Below are 21,508 nucleotides of genomic sequence, written 5' to 3'. Positions count from 1 at the left end.
ACTATAGCAAAAACATATTACTATAGAAAAATGTCAAAGCCTAGATGGAAATGTGTGGCTATTTTCAAATGCTAGGTAAATATGCGTGTATTTTTTTTTTTTTTTTGACAAATCATCAACAAATTTGTCATATTCTTTTCAAAAATAAATATTTGATAGAGTTGATAAACATAAAACATTAGTTGGTGCAATAATATTTTGTTAAAAGGTTAAAAGTGAATGTTGAAAATAGCTAAGGTCCGTTCTTGTAGTTTTGAAAAGACGTAGATATTGACATATTGTTACCGTTGTTGCGCACCCTAATTAGAGCATCACCCCCAAATTCTCCACTACATAGACCACAATTGCCGAAGACCTAGGTTTATCGGAGGATCTTCATCTCTCGGCGGATCATGGCGCAATCGAAACTAGAGATGAACAATTCATCGTCTGATGATGAAGAAGTGTCAACCGGAGTTTCCGAGTCGGAATTGGAATCCGATATGACACCACCACCTCAGCCGTTTTCCAGAAAAACCCAAGCGACTCCACAATTATCCTCCGAAGAATCCGAATCCGACGCTGATTCACCTCGAAAGAAGTTCGAAAAAGCCGATCCAAATATTAAACCTTTAGCTTCAAAGCCCATGGATGATGAACCGAGCAAAAAACCCAAACCCAAAAACCCTATTTCACGCAATTCTCCCCCTCCTCCGAAACCAGTAAACGGGAAACGGAAGGCTGCGGAGGTTGAAGATGAAGATACGGAAACGAAGATCACGAAGAAGGAGGTGGTAGCACCGGCGCCATCGGGTCCTGAGAATGCTGCAGAAAAGAAGCCGTTATTTCAGAGGCTATGGAGCGAAGAGGATGAAATTGTGTTAATAAAAGGTATGATTAGTTACGTTGAGACAAAGGGGAAAGACCCAATTGCGGATGTTAATGATTTCCATGAATTCGTGAAGAATTCACTGAATGTCGATGTGAACAATGGGCAAATGACAGCTAAAGTTAAAAGGTTGAAGGCGAAATTCATGAACAATGTAGGTAAAATTGAGCAGAATGGGAAAGTTAGGTCATTGTCCAATCCCCATGAGAAGAAAATGTATGAGTTATCAGAGAAGCTATGGGATAGAAATAGTATAAAAAACGCAGCCATTGTTGGTTGTAACACCAAGAAAGTTAACCCTAAGCCAAAACCAGATCAGAAGCTGAAAGCGAACTCTAATCATGTGGTTTCTAATGGAGGCCATGAATCTGGCAAAAAAGTGGTGCTTTCAAGGGGTGGAATCAAGATTCCGATCACAGATGAGGATATTATGAATAGGGGATTAGAGTTGCTTTCAGGTCAGAAGAAAGTGGAATTGGAAGAGAAATGGAATGATTTGAAGGTGCAAGAACTGAAGAATTATTTGAGAAAATTGGAGCTTATGAAAGAACAGGGAGAGCTTGTGTTGAATGCGATGAAGAAATCTTGTGCTAGTTAAGCATGTAAGGTAAGTTATGATTATGAGAAGTGTTATTTATGAAGTATTTATGTTAAGTGTCTAGAAGAAGTTAGGTTAGTAACATGAACTTGAGTTGTATGATAAATTGATAATGTTTCATTGATGAATATGCAAAAAATATGTATAATCTCTGTATGTGGTAACTTCTTTTTTATAGAATACTGCTAAGTATGCTAGCTTTTTTGAAAATATAACATTAGTTGACATGGATTTTTTATTTTTATATCTAATTTGATCATTTGACTGTAAAAATGTTTAATAAAACCGCTCTCCTTTTTAAAATAGATCATGTTTGGTAAATTGGATTAGGAAACCTAAAGATACATGTTTTATTTATTTATTTATTTATTCTATATATATATATATATATATATATATATATATATATATATATATATATATATATATATATATGATTTTTGGATTAGGAAACCTAAAAGATACTTTTTTTTTTTAAATTTAAAATTTTGTTCTTTTGTGTATTGTGGTTCATAAATGTCTTAAGTTTGACTTTCTGGTTCATTAAAGCCGTTAAGTTTGACAAAAAATTTCGGTTTTACCAGGTAAATCTGCAAAAAGGGTAAAATTGAAAAAAAAAAGTTGCAAACATCCGGTTTTAGTGAACCTAAAATCTCCAAAACGGTGAATTTGTATATTTCTGTCAAACGTAAGGGCTTTTATGTCATTATAGCAGATAATTAAATCAAGGTTTTGCATTTTATACTTGAAAGTAGATCGAGAAATAACTTTCTTTAAACGGTTGAAAAAACTATATTAAGATCAAGAAATATAAGATATAGCACCAAACTAAGTCATACAAGAATAGAACCTCAAAAAAATATAAAAGAAAAAAAAACCGACACCTTGTATCTTGTCACACCTTTTTAGATGTGACTATAAAACTACAGTCAGTCTCACTGCATAACAAACACAGTACAATTTGTAACTCAGTACAGACACAAACACAGTACCGTTTGTAACAAATGGTGCCGAAAGTTAAAAAATTAAACAGGTGTTTGTTGTGGTGGGGGGTGCATAACACTAGGTGGATTCAACTTTTTTTCTTCTCTTTCAACGGTGGTGGCAGAAATGTAATAACACACTGCAAACATGGCGTGGATGATACACGCAATGCCACCAATGGAGAGATAACGATGGTGTGAAATTCCACATGATTTTCTTGAACTTGAATTCGCCATAACTCCTGCTGTTAGCATGATAAATCCAGCGACTAGTGTAATCCTGGTACAAATTTTAATCCATTAGGTACATGTTCCTTATGTTGGGTTTTACAAAAAGTGAACTTCCAAAATGTCTAAAAATTATAGAAGTGTTGCAATTTTAAATGTTATAATTGGGTAGCTTTTTATATGTATAATATCCTAATAAGAAAAAAAAAGTAAATTGTTGTAATTGGTTAGGTTTTTTGAAGTCCAATGTTGTGAATGACTAGATTTCTAAACCAATTTTTTGAAGTGATATACCTTAATAAAAAATTTGCAAGTACAATGTTGTGAATGACTAGATTTCTTAAAGTACGATGCATTGATTAGAGATTAATTGAATGCATAAGGTTGTAATTGAGTAAAGTAAAAGTTGGATTCTATAATGTTAAAATAAAAAATAATTGAATATACAATGTTATAATAGACTAAAATAAAAGTAGGATGCTATAATAAAAAAATGTTTTTGATTTTATTATTATTTTTTCATTTAGCTTTTCTGCTAAAAAAATATATTTCCAACAATCATCCACCACCTACACCTTCCAACCCCAAAAAGTATCATGCAGTTTAATTTGGTATATAGTGTGTGGAAAAAGGGCCCAAGGGCCCAAGACTCATATTGAGCATGATTTTAGAATCTAAACTCTCATACAGTCTGTCAAGACTAAAACTATCGAATATATTATCCATATTGGAATCTAAACTCTCATATAGTTTGTCAAGACTAAAACTATCAAACATATTATCCATATTGGAATCTAAACTCTCATACAGTCTATCAAGATTAAAACTATTGTTTGTTTCTGTAAAGATATCAGCATAAACCTTAGAAAGAGAAGATGGGTACCATAAGAAAACGAGGGACCCGAAAGCCAACCGCTTGTTATACGAGACATTGTCTAGCTCTTCTCGAGATCGAACACAATGACAACCACCAAGAATGTTTGCAATGGCATGAGCAAATGCTAAAAGCACCGCTGCTGCAAAACCTAACTTAAAAGCTTTGTTACTTGGATCTCGACATTCAACGATCCACACCCTTAAACTTTGCACCTACACAAAAAATATGGCCAATTTATGTTGGTGAATTTTGTCAAAATGCCACCGTTTTGAGAAAAATATGATATATTTGTGGCGAAAATTTATAAGTTTGGAATAAGTGGAGAAAGATCATTTTATGACTTTTAAAAAAATATCCACATATAGCTTAGAGAATTAAATTGTGTCTACGTTAAGTCAGTTAAGTAAAAAAGAAATAGTATTAAAAACAGACCTGGTTTTGAGCTACCTCGGCTTGAATGCCGAGGATTCCAGCTATAACATCCATAAGTATGATTAAGAAACAAACTAAAGGGAGTGTGTATTGACTGGTGTTTTGACCTTTCATTGCCATTTTTTTTGAAGGCCTAAAAGATAGAATATGGTGGATTTTGAAAAGAAATATGGTGAATTTTTATAGGCGGTGGTGGAGAGATCTTAGAACGTGATAAGGGGGAAAAAGATAGAATGTGAATAAAGGGGATTAAGGAAGAGTGAATGAGGTTTAACTGCATATGGGTATGTGTAAGATTAGCTGTTTTTATAGAGTAAAAAAAAAAAAAAAAACTTTATGTTCTCTTCAAAGTTGTCTTTATTCTGTTTTTTGTAATCCTCACGTGTTTGCTTTGGTGTAAGATTAGGTTCCTTCCATGGCGAACAAGTAAGATAAGTTCCAAATGTAGCTTCTTTTCTTTAACCGAAGCCCACAGACATTGCAAACTACTTATGAATTCTATAAATATTTCATATAGGACTTCAACGTCAGCCTCTTATAACAAGATCACTAGGCCAAAGACCTCTTGAAAGGAAGATGTCTCATTCAGTGTAGCTACTTGATCAAGAAAATAGTGAGCAGTTGTATCATGTTATCATGTTAATATGGTACAACAAACCAATTCATTTGGTTAGATGTGAAAGGACAACGTCCAAACTTATAGTTTGAGTATGTATATGGGATGGATGATTAGGAGTGAACATTCTTCAATTCAATTTAATTTTTTTTATTAAAATCAAAACCAAATCCGAAAGTATCATTGATTTTTTTTAGGTATCGCTTTCTAAGTTTTTATTTTTTTTATTTTTTTATTTTTTTAATTCTTATTTTTTTGGGGGTTAATATTAAAAAGTCCTAAATTTTTAATCTGTAATTGGAAAAAGCCCTAATATTTTTTTTATTCTTGATGTGGCCACAACTTTTTGGCAGAATTATCACTCTAGCCCACTTAACGAGTTCTATGGTTAAGTTGGTTATTTTTTTTTTTGCAAAATTAGTCCTAAAAAGTTCAAATTTAGTGTATGAGGTTTGAAAAAAATTACACCACATTGGTTTTTAACTTTATTTTTCGTTTTTTGTATACATTATTTATTTTCGGTTTTTTTTATAAATATATGTACATTTTTTATTTTCTTTTTATATATATACTTTATTTATTTTCATTTTTTAACATTATTTTTCAACAATTTTTTTTTAACATTTTTACCTTTTGTTTTCTATTTTTTGGTGTATATATAGAGTATATTAGAGTTTTTTTTAAGGTTTTTTCATATTTCTTTTCGTATTATATTTTATTTTTTTCACCTTTTTATTTTTTTATTTTTTTTTTCTATTTTTTGTTATTTATGGTTTTTCTAATATTTTTTCTAAGGTTTTTTCATATTACAATTTTGTTTTCTATTTTTTTTTTCTATTTTACTTATTTATGGTTTTTCTAATGTTTTTATTTACTTTGATTCAAGTAAACGAACTTGAATTCAATATAAATTACTATAACAAGTTTTTTTTTTTTTATAAAGATCGACTATTATTATTTTTTTTTGTTTATTTAGTCTATTATCAAATTGAAAAATATTATCTTGAATTTAATCTATTGATATCACATATAGAACTATGATTTAATTTGCAAGTTATATAACACATTGAAACACTAACTCTTAGTAAACAAACTTTTTTTTTTTAATTTTCATTTTTTCGTAACATAAATATAATAGCACTAAAGAAAAAAAAGAAAATAAGTTGGACCGAAATTACAAATATAAACATTACTTTATTTACTTGAATAAAAATAAAAAAACAATTACAAAAACTATAAATTATCAAAATTATAATATACTTATATACTCTAATATATTAATACATTTTATATTTTTTTGAATAATGTCAATAAAAGATAAATTTACAAAAAAAAAACAAATAATTGGAAAAAAAATAAGACAAAAAAATAAAAAAATAAAAAGATTAAAAAAATAAAATAGAATATGAAAAGAAATATGAAAAAAACCTAAAAAAAACTCTAATATACTCTATATATACACTAAAAAATAGAAAACAAAAGGTAAAAAGGTTTTAAAAAAATTGTTGAAAAATAAAGTTAAAAAAGGAAAATAAGTAAAATATACATATAAAAAAAATGTACATATATTTATAAAAAAAACCGAAAATAAATAAAGTATACAAAAAACAAAAAATAAAGTTAAAAAACCATGTGGTGTAATTTTTTTCAAACCTCAGGGACTAAATTTGAACTTTTTAGGACTGATTTTGCAAAAAAGTTAACCAACTTAACCATAAAACTCGTTAAGTAGGCTAGAGTGATAATTCAGCGAGAAAGTTGTGGCTACAGCAACAATAAAAAAAATATCAGGGCTTTTTCCAATTACGCGTTAGAAATTTAGGGCTTTTATAATATTAACTCTTTTTTTGGTCATCAACTATGATTTAAAATCAAGGTTGTAAAAGTCGTTAGACGGTAGCTCGACGGTCAACTGGTGTTAAGGGACTAATCAGTCATGGCAGGGATTAATCGTAGATTAATCGGGGACCATTGATTATTAATAAAATATTAAAATTAATCAAATATTTATATATCTTAAGAAAAACAATTACTAAAAAATTAGAAAATAAGAAATTTTGTAATTTGAAAATTTGAAAATACAAAAATATGAACATTTTGGTATAATATTGAAATTTTGAAAATTTAAAAATTTTGGAGTAAAAAAAAAGTTGATTTTTTGAATTATTTTTAAAGTTTTTTAATTTTTTTGATTTTTGTTGACCTATTAATCCCGCCAAGACCGATTAGTCCTGCTAAACCACATTAATCCTAAATTTCCGATTAATACCGTAATCCTCGACGGTTGGGGAACGCCAAACGATTAATCCACGATTAATCGCTGATTAATCCCAATTTCTGCAACCTTGTTTAAAATTAACAAAAATAAAAGTAATTTGTCAAAAACAAAAAAAATTACAAGACATTGATACATATGCTCATTATTTAATTTTCAGTGAAAACGTAAATGTTTATAGTTTTTTTTAACATACTTAATTTACGTAACAGGATTGCTTTGGTGGATAAATGCAGTTTCGTTTTTGTTTAATGTCAATTAAGGTTTGTATACCTCACGTGTTGCAAAAGAGACCATTATTCGATTCAAATCCAAATATATCACTGATACATTCTCATTTTTATCCATATAGCGATAAGAATTTGTCTCACTCAGACGTATAATAGACATGACATTTTTTTTATCTCCCTTTTCTATTTGTAGTTTTATATGTTTACCTAGTTTATACTACTGAAATATGACGTTTTACAAACATACAAACTCATGAATTTAAGGGGTGTTTGGATAGGAAAAAAATAGGCTGCTTATTGTTTATTGTTTAATCCTACCGCAATAAGCAAATTTAAGTGTTTGGATAGAAGTCTTTAAAAATTAGCTTATTGCGGTTGGAATAAGCTAAATAAACTGATTTTAATAAGCAATGGGGAAATGCTTATTGCTTATTGTTTATTGGTCATTTTACTCATATAAGTTGTCTTGTTTGCTAAACACTTAAGATGCTTATTGTTTATTGCTTATTCGCACCACAATAAGCTAATCCAAACACATTTTAAAAAAATGTTTATTCCCACCGCAATAAACAAAATAACCAATAAGCTAATAAGCTAAAAACTATTTATCCAAACACCCCCTTAATAAGCTAGACCCCATTTTCAATTAAACCCGATAACCTAAATATTGTCCAATTAAAAAACTAATTACATCGTTTTAATCATTATAAACCATCAACTAGCATAAAAAATATTCATAATTTATTTCAAAAACAAATAAAAATTATGAAAGTTGAAGGGCTAATATAAAAATTCCAGTCAAGAAATAAAAGAAATAGATTTAAATACATTATAAAAAGGAAATCTCCAGAAAAGTCTTAAAATTTTAATCTAATTTATCAAAAAGTTCCAAACTAAATTTTATTTATAGAAAATCACAGAATACCGGTTAAAACTGCGAAAAAACTCTTTTCGACCGTTTTCGCAAATTTTGCCGATATTTTGTCCTTTTTCTTAGTTTGCTCAAAATTTTGGGACTTTTCCAAAAATTACATAATAACCAAAATATTGTGATTTATTTTGAAAATTACCATGAAATTAACGGATACTATTATTAACAAATCATTTATAAACATAAAAAATATTTTTATTATAAAAAAAGAAAATACATTTGTTGCTAATTTCTAGGAATAAATTTGTGGTCTAAGTATTATATTGCTTCCTGACCACTCAAACTCTCTACGTTCTTCCTATGCATTGTTAGGTGGTAGTTGAACTTAGTTAGCATTTATCTAATGTTGGTGTTCCTATTATGTTGTTTAACCTAACTAGCAACCAACATTCATACCTTACATGTTAACAACCATCGGCTAACACACATCTATAAAATGTGAAAAGTAAACCGTGAATGATAATTTATATGGAAACAAGTGAAGGGTTATTATCTATTTAAATTGTCATTCAATGTTTACTTTTCGCTCTCGATAGATGTGTGTAATTTTATGGTTGTTACTGGATAATGTTTGGAGGTTAGATGATAGTTAGGTTAAAGAACATAATGAAAGATCTATATGTTCGTGTAATGATATTTTCTTATAATACATGATCATATAGCATCATGCCTAATAGCAAGTAGACACTTATTGATTGTGTATTAATAAATATTATCAACTCTTGTATTGGTCATGCCTAACAAAGTACTTCTCACTATGAAACCCACAACTATACATAGGAAGAACATAGAGACTTTGAAAGGGTCAACAAACAATAGAAAAGTACATAGTCGACCATTCTATTCCTAGAAATTAGCAACAAATGTATTTCCTTTGTTTATAATAAAAAAAAAATTATGTTTATAAATGATTTGTTAATAATAATATCGATTAATTCCATAGTAATTTTCAAAAAAGTCCCAATATTTTGTTTATCGGGTAATTTTCAAAAAAGTCCTAATATTTTGAGCAAACTAACGAAAAATGACAGAATACCGGCTAAATCTACGAAACCGGCCAAAAAGGGTTTTTTCGATGTTTTAGCCGGTATTCTGTGCTTTTCTGTAAACAAAAAATAGTTCGGGACTTTTTCATAAATTAGACTAAAATTTTAGGACTTTTCTGGAGATTTCCCATTATAAAACAGAGAGAAGGTAACATTACTTTATAAAACCAATTCCTGTAAATAAAACATGTAACATCCGGGATTTCGGGTATGATAGTTCGTGTTTCAATTTTAAGGATAAAGGAGGGACTCAACAAGTCGAAAGTCTGACTCGCCGAGTTACGTCGAGTTGGTCACATGGATTTAATGAGCGGACTCGACGAGTCCAAGTATGGACTCACCGAGTAGGTAATGGGCAGAGAAAACCCTAAGTTCTGGGGTTGGAGCCTATTTAAAGGAACTTATGACCTTAGATGCACCCCATATATTCTGTGAGAAACCCTAAATTGCCATTGGAGCCATGGGAGAGTTCTTATGATGAAATCAAGTAATTTGGGGGGTTTATGGAAGGGAAAGAGCATGATTCAAGAAAGGAACGAGATGGGGTTGATGGTCTAACATTTCTTCGCTTGGGACTGTTGTTAGAGGTATGGTCTTGCATCCTTTTCACCTATTTTTGGTTATACCTCAAGATCTTGGGAGTGTTAGGGTTTAACTCTCCTTCTTTTGTGATTATGAGCTAAGTGAGACATGATCTGAAATGGGAAACCTCAGAGCTGAACCTTGAGAGGTCTAGGGAGTCTCACTCGTTCAACTTTATTTTGTTCCATTCGAGTTGTGAACCTAGGTTGCCATTTTAGAAACTATTTCATCAAATAAGACCCTATGAGTGGTGCGTGAGCTTAAAGATTGGACCTTTACGCAATTATTGAGTATTAGAAGGTTAGAGCTACAAGTTAGAGAAGCAGATCTGACATCAGAAGATAGTTTGAGTGTTGCCATGGAGGAAACTCGCCGAGTCCATAAGAGGACTCGACGAGTCTAGTCGGGTTGCCCCGCGATTCGTGTCTAGTGGTGACCCATCGAGTGAAAGGATAACTCGACGAGTCGAGTGAGGCCTTAGGAGGATTATGAGAACACGCATGGACTCGCCGAGTCACCTGAGTGCACTCAACGAGTCTGGTAAAAGTTTGACCGTTGACTAGAGTTGACTTCAGTTGACCTTGGGGTTTTGGTCAAGCTGATTCATGAGAGGTCAGGGAAGGGAAGAATGGTCTTCTACCCATTCTTTAGAGATGAGGACAAGAGAAAGTATTTATTTGAGATGTTATCATTTTGATAGGAGGAGGCTAGGTCGGTTTATCGAGCACGAGAGGGTATCTGATATCATGCGAGGTAAGTCTTCTCACTATACTTTACCTTGAGTGGTATTTATGTGTGACCGGAAGGTCTTATGTGCTTACATTGAGTATTATGTTATCCTGTTGTATGTGACATGCTATGCATTATGTCTTTGTGATTTATGCTATGCGGAGTTTATAGACCGGACCGAAGGGTCCAACGATTTATGAGGCCGGAAGGCTCAAGCAGACCGTGTTGGATATAGTGTCTAAGTCCATAACTATATTTGGTGTGTACTTGACCTGACCCGGCATGGTCAATTTGGGTTCCACTTCACCCGAACAATTTATGGATAATCTTTGGAGAATAGTATTAGTTATGATTTATTAATATATTATAAATTCAAATATATTAATATAAGATCATATTATTTAATTAGTATTGATCTATAAGTAATCTAGGATTAATTTAGAGATCAAAAGTATTACTAATTAAATATGGGCTCTTATATTTATATAGTGTGGGCTAATGCTTATTTGGAATGGGCTAGGCTTGCATGGAAAGTCCATGGATACTCCATGGAGCTTTAACCCATGGATCTCATGAAAATGAAGAGACGTGGGTATTAGGGTTTAAATGGATGTAACCCTAATCCACCACACTATATAAAGAAGGCCTTGGTTCTTGAAATCACACTAGTTGAGTTAAGTAAAGCAAGAGGGCCGATTTCAAGATAGTTGTGACTATTCTCTCAAGGTTCCAAAGTTTGTGGTGATTTGTGATTTCCATTTGAGGCCTTCACACTATTGGTGCTAGGCTCTAAAACTCCAAGCAATCAACTACAACTACAAGGTAAGTAATTCTACTAGCTTTATTTGATTCAAGTTCCCCATGCCATGCTAGATAGGATAAGAACCTTGGAAAATAATTATTTGCATGTATCTTAGACAAACATAAATCCAATGTTTATTAGGGTTGCATGTACACTTAGGAAGTGTTAGAATGCTCAAAACCCATTAGTGGTATCAGAGCCTAGGCTTGTTTGTTTGATACTTGATGCAAAATATTGGAAAAAGTAGAAATCTTGCTGTCTGCCTGATGAACTTGCCGATTCCATGGGGGGACTCGCCGAGTTCATGTGTATCTTCATCCTACTCGCCGAGTAGGTTCGTGCACTCGACGAGTAGGAGCCTCAGAATGCAGATTTTCGACTTTTGCTGCTGGAAATGGACTAGAAACATTACCCTAAACTGTTTTGGTGTTATAAAACTTGTTTTAGATGGTGTAATGGTTATGCTAATCCATTTACAATGGCTATAATCAAAAAATTACAAGATTTATAAGTAATTTATGATTCTTGAAATGTTCATATTCATGTTCTTGAACTTATGAAGATTAGATGATCATAGGAATTGTATGTAACCTACTTGGTAGTTTGATTCTTGATCATAATGTGTTTTAATAGAGTCCATAACTTGTTCTCAAGTTATAGAAAACCAAGACTCACACTTGAATTAAAACCATTAAAAGAACACAAGAGTTAGAAAAATGAATAGTCTTCATTTTAATACTCAATTAACTTCATAAGTTATAAGAAATGAAAAGTTTTGAAAGTTTACAAAACTTGCCCTCAAGTTTTGGAACAAGTAAAGTCATGATTAAAACTTTAGTTCCAACCCTTAGAATTTTAAAAGATAAAATTCAACCCTTATACTTATAATATTATAAGTTAATAATATATATATATATATATATATATATACATATATATATATATATATACATACATACATATATATATATATATATATATATATATATATATATATATGTATGTATGTATAAGATCAAAGTCGTCTTACCGCTAGTACGCCTCATTCACGAAGCCGGTCTATAAGGGGGGTATAAGGTTGTTGCCTATAAAATGACAACTTAATGGGTGTCCACTCTCACCCACTGCTTCCTTGATCGGTGGAGGGTCGTTAGCCGAACGGGTAGGACAAGGACTTATAAATTCTCATTAAAAGTATAATGATAATGCTAAAGTAACTAAACTTTATTGAATTCCCAATCTTAGTTATTTTAGGAAAATGTGAATAAGGTGCTAATCCATGAAATTACACTTTACACTTTGTTTAAGTCGTTAGTGGAGCATGTGTGGTTAACCAGCACACTAACTTGAACTTAACAAGGTAGGTAAAGGGTGGCTTAATGTTTATCATAGTATCGATGGAGCGTGTGTGGTTAACCGACACATCGATTGAGGGGTAATACATTAAGGGTACCAAGTAATTTGCATGGTTACTTCACACCTTGTTTTGTGATCCTCGACATCCCAATCACAAAACTTGAAGGGTACACTCAAGATTGAAACATGCCATTGAAGAAAGTTCAATGAATCTCAAAGAATCTAGGAGTTTCTAAACCAATTAAAAACCTAATTAAAAATTTCGTTTTTCATGGTGGAAATTTGTGAATCGTCATTCACCTACCTTCAAATATCTTATAGCTTAGATTACGGCATCCCTCTTCTAAGTTATAAAATATTGTGTTGGATCCTAGCCTTAATACTACATTTGGGTGTTTTATTAAGGACTATCCCTAAATCTAATCTAATCTATTTCCTCTTCTTTTCAGATGTCTTCCAATAACAATGCTTCTGGCTCTAACCCCACCAACTCCTTCTCTCTCATGAATCTTTGTGGGAGAGTCATCTTTGATGGATCCAACTTTACTGATTGGATCATGAACATCAGAATGGTCACTCGGTATGAGAACAAAGAATATGTTCTCGACAAGGAGCTAAAGGTACCTGAGCCAACTACAACTCCTAAAGAGCTTGCTGAATATGAGGTACATGAAAGAGATGCTACAAAAGTAGCATGCATCATGATGGCCACCATGACAGCCGAGCTCCAAAAGTTCTATGAGGACTATTATCCTTTTGAGATGCACCAGGACTTGATGGACCGTTACCATCAAAGTGCTCGTCAAGAGCGATATGAAATAATCTCCTCCATGATAACAACCCGAATGAAGGATGGTGAACCCATCACGGGCCACATGCCGAAAATGCAAAGGTATTGGACCGTTTACTGAAGCTGAATGTGAACTTCCCCGAGGAGTTAGCAATAGACATCATTTTGCACTACTTACCATCGTGTTATGATCAATTCCGCATGACATATCACATGAACAAGGAAGGAGTCACCCTCAGCAAACTTCAGGGACTCTTGAAGACTGTAGAAAGTGGTCTAAAGGGTAAGTCGGTTGTTACTACTCCTACTCCTACTCCAACTGTGGCCAATGTCTTGGCAATCGGGCATGGCAAAGGGAAGAAGAGAAAGAACCCTTCTAAGGGTACCAAGGGTAAGACCCTTGAAGGCTCCTCTTCAAGAAAAACCAATAAAGGTTTTGTCACTCCTTCTGCTAACCCTAATGAGGCTGAATGCTTCTATTGTCATGAAAAGTCGCACTGGAAGCGAAACTACCCGAAGTACCTGCAAGATGTGAAGGATGGGAAAGTAAAACCCAACCATGCAGGTATATACACTATATTTTCTAATAACTCACCTCATTCTAAGTCTTGGGTCCTTGACACAGGTTGTGGTATTCACATATGTTGTGATTTGCAGGGACTAAGAAGAAGTGAGAATGTGGAGCAGGGAAAGATAAACTTGATCATGGGAAACAGGAAAGCTGCACCTGTCACCAAGATAGGAGTTTATTCTTTAGTGCTAAATAGTGGGTTTACATTAGATTTGAATAAGTGTTATTATTCGCCAGAAATGGCAAGAAATGTTATTTCCTTCCATGCATTGTATAAACAAGGTTTTACCTTCTATTTTGATAATAATAATAGTAGTATTGATGCTTTCTTTAATAATGTTCATTATTTCAAAGCATTACCTTGTGATGGCGTGTATGAAACTGTATCCGTTGTAGATAATCTAGGAAATAATGTATTGTATATTGACTCTTCCACTAGCTTAGACAAAGCATCTTTATTGCATTGTCGTATTGGACATGTAAGCAGGAAACGCATAGGCCAACTCCAAAAAGATGGAGTCTTGGAGTCATTTGACCTAAAGTCAGATGATAGTTGTGAATCTTGTTTTCTTGGTAAAATGACAAAGTCACCTTTTACTGGCACTTGTGCTAGGGGTGAAGGTTTGTTAGACCTCATACACACGGATGTGTGTGGACCCTTCAGGACCGCCACAAGAGATGCTAATCGGTTTTATGTGACTTTCACTAATGATTTTAATAGATATGGATATGTCTACATAATCAAGCATAAGTCAGAAAACTTTGAGAAATTCAAAGAGTTTAAGCAAGAAGTGGAGAATCAGTTGGGCAGGAACATTAAGATGCTTCAATCCGATCGTGGTGGTGAGTATCTTAGTACTGAGTTCCTTGACTATCTTAAGGAATGTGGGATTGTCTCACAATTGACACCTCCTAGGACACCACAGTTGAATGGTGTAGCTGAGAGGCGCAATCGGACCTTGTTGGACATGGTTCGTTCCATGATGAGTTGAGCTTCGCTACCAATCTCATTTTGGGGTATGCCTTAGAGACTGCCACCCTTATCCTTAATCTAGTCCCTACAAAGAAGGTTGCCAAAACACCTCACGAGACGTGGACTGGAAAAGTTCCCAATCCAGACCACATCAAGATTTGGGGTTGTGAGGCTTTCGTGAGACGTGAGACTTATGATAAGCTCGAACCCCAAAGCGAAAGGTGTATTTTCATCGACTATCCACAGAAATCCTTTGGCTACATCTTCTATAGACCCAGTGATAATGTGGTCTTTGTAGCAAGAAGAGGATTCTTTTGATAGAGAGAATTCATGAGTCAAGGAGATAGTGGGAGGCAAATTGACCTTGAGGAACTTCAAGAGTCAAGTGATGAAGGAACCTCAAACCCTAGCCCTCAACTTGAGGAGGAAACTCCTGTTGAGCCGACTGAAGAATCTATACCTCTGAGGCGTTCCACCAGAGTTAGGAATGCACCTGAGCATTATTATGGTTTCCATATTACTGCAGAAGGTGACACACTTATCAGTGATAACACACTGGTAAATCTAGATGAGCCTAACAGCTACACAGAAGCCATGGCAGGCCCTGAGGCTGCTAAATGGAAAGAGGCTATGGATAGCGAGATACAGTCCATGTATGACAATCAAGTTTGGAACTTGGTTGACAATGTACCTGATCGTAAGATAGTTGGGTGCAAATGGATCTTCAAGAAGAAGACCAAAATGGATGGTAATGTACACACTTATAAGGCACGACTGGTTGCAAAGGGTTATTCTCAAACTCCGGGAATTGATTATGATGAGACCTTTTCACCAATGGCCAAGATTAAGTCTATTAGGGTTCTGTTAGCCATTGCTGCATTTTATGACTATGAAATATGGCAAATGGATGTCAAAACCGCTTTCCTTAATGGAAAGTTGGCTGAAGATGTTTACATGGTTCAGCCAGAGGGTTTTGTCAGTACAGAGTGCCCCAATAGAGCGTGTAAACTCGAGAAATCCATTTATGGATTGAAACAGGCACCTCGCAGATGGAATCTTTGCTTTGATGAGAAAGTCAAAGAATTTGGTTTTTCAAGGAGTGAAGATGAATCTTTTGTCTATATCAAGGCTAGTGGGAGCATAGTCAGCTTTTTGGTTGTTGAATCATAAAAGTGACCCTCTTGAACTCAACTACCGCAACCGTCTCTTTACTATCGCAACGGTTCAGCTCCCATAACCAATCCAGCATCTGAATTCATTTCTACAAACCGCAACCATTCTCCATCAGCAATCATCTCAGCATCCGGAGTCATTAAGTCTTCAGCATTCGCAGTCTTAGTTATTTCCTTTACTTATCTTATGTAATGTACTCTATTGTCCAGCATGGCTTACACGGCTGCTTATAGAGTAGTTTGTTTCAGAGTCTTTATAAATAGACTCATTCTCTTATATCAATAACACTTCCAACTATGAGTTCTTACTTCTCACTTCTTGCTCCTTACTGTTAACTTATGAACTTATTCTGAATATATTTCTCTAAGTTATCTTCTTCATTTCTCTATCTTATTACTCTTCAGACTCAAACTGCTACTAGAATATAACCTCTCTTCGGAGCAAGTCTTCTAGACTTAATCACTAAACTTGATCTCACTTACTATCTCGGAGTGAATGCATTCCTTATTATGAATCAGTTTAAGTGTATTCTTGATATAACAACTGTTGTCATTTACATTTCTTTACTTTCCGCAACTAACTATCTAACTATTTAACTATATTATTGTTGAGCTTTTAGATCCTTTGAGATTAACTCTATTCCGCAATATACTTGTACTAACGTTTGTTCAAGTGTGTCTCCAAGTTTTTCTCTCAACAATTGGTATCAGAGACAAAGTGGTTGCTTCTTGGATATCGGAACTCTGATTTTCTCATTAAGCCTTCTATACCACTAAAGCTCATTTCTCAAAAAAAAAATGGCACAATCGTTATCTCTGAATGTCTCCAATAGTGTTGGTGGTTCTAACCGAGCACCGATACTGGTAGCAAATGAATATCATCACTGGTCACAAAGAATGGAGAGGTACTTAAGAAGATTGGGTAGAGATGTATGGCGATCCGTGGAAGAAGGATCACATGTTCCAGTCCTTACACCAGTTCAAACTGACGGCGCAGCAACCAGATGTAACAACCCGAAATTCATATCCCTAAATGTAACCCTTCTCGCGACTCGTTCTGATCATCCAATCGCTGTTTTCGATTTTGTTTCTGATTCTGACATTTTATTAAGTCATTAATGTGGATTTTATTTTATGACTTAATGAGTGTCTTAATACCCTTAGAACTCATTCTAACGCCGCATATTAATGATCGGAACATTTCTAGAATCAACCATATCGGGTTATGGCAAATTGGCCGGGTGCGACCAAAAGCCCCGTCTAATGCCGGTATCGGGTAAAATTTTACCATGTCCCGAACTTGGACACTATTTAAAGTGATCCAAGTCTTCATTTTGAAGCTTTTGCTTCATTCTACAACTATCACTCCAACCTCTCTCCTCAAACTAGATTTGAAGGTTGAAATCTCAAGTTTAAGGCTTCAAATCTTCAAGGTACCTTCCTATACTCATTGTGTATCATATTGGACCTTCAAATTCGAGATTTATTCATGATTTAGAGCCTTGTATATGAGTTTATGGCCCAGGATGGTGCTTAGGCCGTAAACCCATATTTAAACGGTTTTTAAGCCCTTAAACCCTTCCATGACTCAAACTAGACCTAGTTATGACTTTTAGAAATTTGGTAATGGACTTAGAACACTTTAAACATGGATTTTGAGGGATTTGTATGAGTTTACGGCCAAGGCATGTGCTTGGGCCGTAAACCCCTCAAACATGGGTGTAAACTCATTTCCAATGTGTTAGAAAGCCATCCAACACCACCAAAAGCCTTAGAATAAATCATAGAACCAACCAAAAACAGTTTAGGGACCTTAAACATATCAAAACTCTTCATTTGAGAGTTTACGACCATAGAACATGCTCCAGGGTCGTAAACTCCTAAAAATATGTCAATTGGTGCCCCAAATTCATTTCAAGGCTTGTAGGAATTTTTAGAATCACATGTGATTAACTTTGGGACATTAAAATCACTTATGCAACGGCGTATGAGAGTTTACAGCCGTAAGCTCCATGCTAGGGCAGTAAACTCCCTTAAGTGTTGTTATTGGTAATTTAAATTCATTCCAAGCCTTAGGTAAAATTGTTCCAACCCTTCCCAAGTGTTAATGACCCTTTAAGCACCATAAATCTTGCCAACATGAGTTCACGGCCGTGAACTCATGTGTGAGTGGTGTATATGGCTGAAAACTCATTAGGAATTTTACTCTTGGGGAGTAAACTCAAATCCCAAGTCCCTCGCTTCATTTCAAGTCCGTAGATGTCACCCGTGTCACTCCAAACACCCGTTTTGAGGTGTTTTCGTTCGTTGGAGTGTGACTTCATATCTTATTAGAGTTTATGAATCTAATTAGATATATTTGTATGCCATTTCATGTTACATAGGAACCTCGCATGTTATTAGGCCTCGATTTGACGCTTACCATCCGAAATCGACACGTTTCCGCGTCCGGTGAGTTCATACCCCTACCCTTTTTCAATGGTTTTTCAATGTTTTCAGGGGGGGGGGGGGGAATACAAGCAAAAGTACAAGAATATCTTGTACTTAAACACATGATTACAGTTAAATGGTTTCATAATTGTACATTTTTAATAATTGAAAACCTTTTAACAAACTGTTTTAACTTGCAGAGTTATTTGTTTTAAACTGATTTTCAATTTTTATTATACATTGATGTATTGTATACCTTATATTTGATTGTTCACATTTAAACTGATAGAACACATAAACCATTGTAATGTCTGTAATAAAACACTAAGGTTCGAGTGTAAAAGACAGACACCATCAGAAAACATAAAACATCTGTATGTCCTTAACAATACACCTAGGCTCGAGTGTGATAGATAAATACCATCATAATACACAAATCAATTGTAATGTCCTTAATAATACACCTAGGATTGAGTGTAAAGGACAATCACCATAAGATAACACATATATCATTTGTAACGTCCTTAATAATACACCTAGGATCGAGTGTAAAGGACAGCCATCATTAGATAACACCTAGGCTCAAGTGTAATGTCCTTAATAAAACACCTAGGCTCGAGTGTAAAGGACAGGTACGTTAGAACTTAGCTAGTCGTAGATACTACTTTCCTAGTCGAAAAGTAAAGAGTAATCTTAAAGATTGGTGACACGTCCTTGTAACACTTCCTTGGCACGAGATAGTGGAGGACTAATCCTGTAACCAGAATCTCCGAACGTAGGAGAGCGTGGCTTGAGTGTATAGATCTATACGGGACTGACAATCCCACACCTGGCTGCTAGCTACAGCCGAACCGAAAGGTTCAAGGGTGACAAAAGTCATAAAAAGGATACTGGCCCTGGTCCGAGTCATATCTAGTCTGAGTATTGTTAAGGACTCGCAATTAGGATTATTAACACTTTACGAGTATTTATTAGTTTTATGTACGTAATAAAACTAATGTACGTTCAAGGATGTCAGGCACACACATACACACATTCAGGAAAACATGGGGTTTTCCTGGGGAGAACACTGAACATAACCAGAATCGGTGAAGATACACACACACACATTCAGGAAAACATGGGGTTTTCCTGGGGAGAACACTGAACATAACCAGAATCGGTAAAGATACACACACACACAGTCAGGAAAACATGCGGTTTTCCTGGGGAGGACACCGAACATAATCAGAATTGGTAATAGTTCACACACACACAGTCAGGAGAACATGGGGTTCTTCCTGAGTAACAGTAGTACGTAACTAGAAAAGTATAACAAGTTAAATAACTGAACTAAAATTCACAAGAACAATCATGATTTCATTGTACATCATTTACTTTACTTTTCGGATTTGGAAACTAACTTTACATAAGAAAATATGGGATTTTCTTGGATAACCACGTTTTCAGAAAACTAAGGGAACTCGTACATATTCAGAAAAGAAAACCGCTTATGAACTCACCAGCTTTATGCTGATTTTTAAACCGCAGGTATTCTCAGGTTCACGTTAGACAGGTACCTGAAGATCTTTTTTTTCAAAGACGGAGTTCTCAGAAGACTCGTTTCGTGTTGTTTATATATGATATGTATCACTTGTATAACTTATGCTTTTGAAATGAATGTAATGAAATCTATGTAATGTAATATTTTGTGTTTTACTTTGCTTACTATGTACATTGGTTATGATATTCCCATGAAGTCACCTCCACCCAGAGACGTTTCCGCCTTCGGTTTCGGGGTGTGACAGATTGGTATCAGAGCCCTTGTTTATAGTGAATGAAGTATACCAAACCTTACATGGTATAAAACTATAAACATTAAGGGGCCTAAGTGCTCTGAACTAAAAGTATCCTTCAAAATATAAGTATTTTCGAAAGTATATAAGTATACCGACCCGTCGAGATCCGTAACTACAAGTAGAATAGAACATAAGTAAATGGGTGTTGTACGCTATGGTTAAACCTGGGCAGTTATGTAGTCGTGTCTAGGATCAATATAGCCTGGCCAACTATATTCATTCGAGACACGGCCAACATGTGCTTGGGAGTGACTGTGGTATGCGGCATGCCTAAAACTTACCCTAATACCACAAACATCGAACCATCGTCGTAACGAATCATGAAATACTCTGGGAGTATTTCTCGAGCCAATCCTTGGTAGAAATCCTCGTTCATACATTGTTCTTTGACCATTCTCTTAGCGATAATTTTCTTGTCTTGATAACTCTATCCTGCTTTATCGCTTATTCAGCATATATCTGTCATATCTCTTGATTCAATTCAGAGGACATATCATCCTTTCTCCCTTGATCTTATTAGATCAAGATGCCTCCAAGAAAGAGACCCAGCTCCAAGACCAACAACCCTCCGCCACCACCGCCTCCCCAAATTGATCCAGTAGTATTCCAGGCAGCTGTTACAGCCACGATAGCAGCTGTCATGTCTCAACGGAACTCCGACGGTTCCGGTGGTTCGGGAGGTGATACCCAAACCCAAAACCAAGAAAGCAATCAGGGACGCCGGAAAGAGGGTTCCTATAAGGATTTCATGAACACCAAACCCACGTCCTTTGATGGCACTGGAGGTCTCATTTCCCTCACCCGATGGTTCGAGAAGATCGAATCCATCTTTGAAATTTGCGCCTGTTCAAATTCAGACAAGGTGAAATTTGCCGCCTACACATTTATCGACAAAGCTCTGACTTGGTGGAATGGCCGAGTCAAATCCCTAACCTTACCTGTAGCCAACGCCATGGGTTGGGAAGCCATGAAGGAACTTCTGCTGGCTGAGTACTGCCATCGGGGCGAAATGCAGAAGTTAGAACATGAACTTTGGAACCTAAAGATGAAAGGTTCCGACATCACTGCTTATACTTCCAGATTCGACGACTTGGAACTACTCTGCCCGGGAATGGTTACCCCGGAGAGTAAGAAGATAGAAAGATTCATCTGGGGGCTGACCCAGCCAACGAAAGGAAACG

The 21,508-nt window shown here is 34.8% G+C and overlaps 2 protein-coding genes across 2 annotated transcripts; one reads left to right on the top strand and one right to left on the bottom strand.

The window, feature by feature from the left end:
• Positions 1–288: 288 nt before the first annotated feature.
• LOC145049984 (putative transcription factor At1g61730) lies at positions 289–1,630 on the top strand. The gene has a single exon (XM_078998315.1). The coding sequence runs from the start codon at positions 393–395 to the stop codon at positions 1,464–1,466; it is 1,074 nt and encodes a 357-aa protein (XP_078854441.1). The 5' UTR covers positions 289–392; the 3' UTR covers positions 1,467–1,630.
• Positions 1,631–2,261: 631 nt separating this feature from the next.
• On the bottom strand, positions 2,262–4,156 carry LOC145049978 (protein DESIGUAL 2-like). The gene is made up of 3 exons (XM_078998309.1): positions 3,987–4,156; positions 3,561–3,766; positions 2,262–2,729 (listed from the first exon to the last, which is right to left on the bottom strand). The coding sequence occupies exons 1-3, from the start codon at positions 4,104–4,106 to the stop codon at positions 2,492–2,494; spliced, it is 564 nt and encodes a 187-aa protein (XP_078854435.1). The 5' UTR covers positions 4,107–4,156; the 3' UTR covers positions 2,262–2,491.
• Between the last annotated feature and the right edge of the window lie 17,352 nt (positions 4,157–21,508).

This window comes from Lactuca serriola, chromosome 1, assembly GCF_051521515.1.
Source record: "Lactuca serriola cultivar US96UC23 chromosome 1, Lser_US96UC23_V15, whole genome shotgun sequence".
NCBI classification, from domain to species: Eukaryota; Viridiplantae; Streptophyta; class Magnoliopsida; order Asterales; family Asteraceae; genus Lactuca; species Lactuca serriola.
This window is presented reverse-complemented; position numbering and strand designations above follow the sequence as displayed.

Bases quoted from the DNA above. Each gene is read 5' to 3' on its own strand.
- LOC145049984 (XM_078998315.1), top strand. From the start codon at position 393: ATGGCGCAATCGAAACTAGAGATGAACAATTCATCGTCTGATGATGAA.
- LOC145049978 (XM_078998309.1), bottom strand. From the start codon at position 4,106: ATGGCAATGAAAGGTCAAAACACCAGTCAATACACACTCCCTTTAGTT. The intron at 3,767-3,986 runs GTCTGTTTTTAA...TTTTTTGTGTAG, and splicing joins CCGAGGTAGCTCAAAACCAG to GTGCAAAGTTTAAGGGTGTG. The intron at 2,730-3,560 runs GTACCCATCTTC...AATTTGTACCAG, and splicing joins GGGTCCCTCGTTTTCTTATG to GATTACACTAGTCGCTGGAT.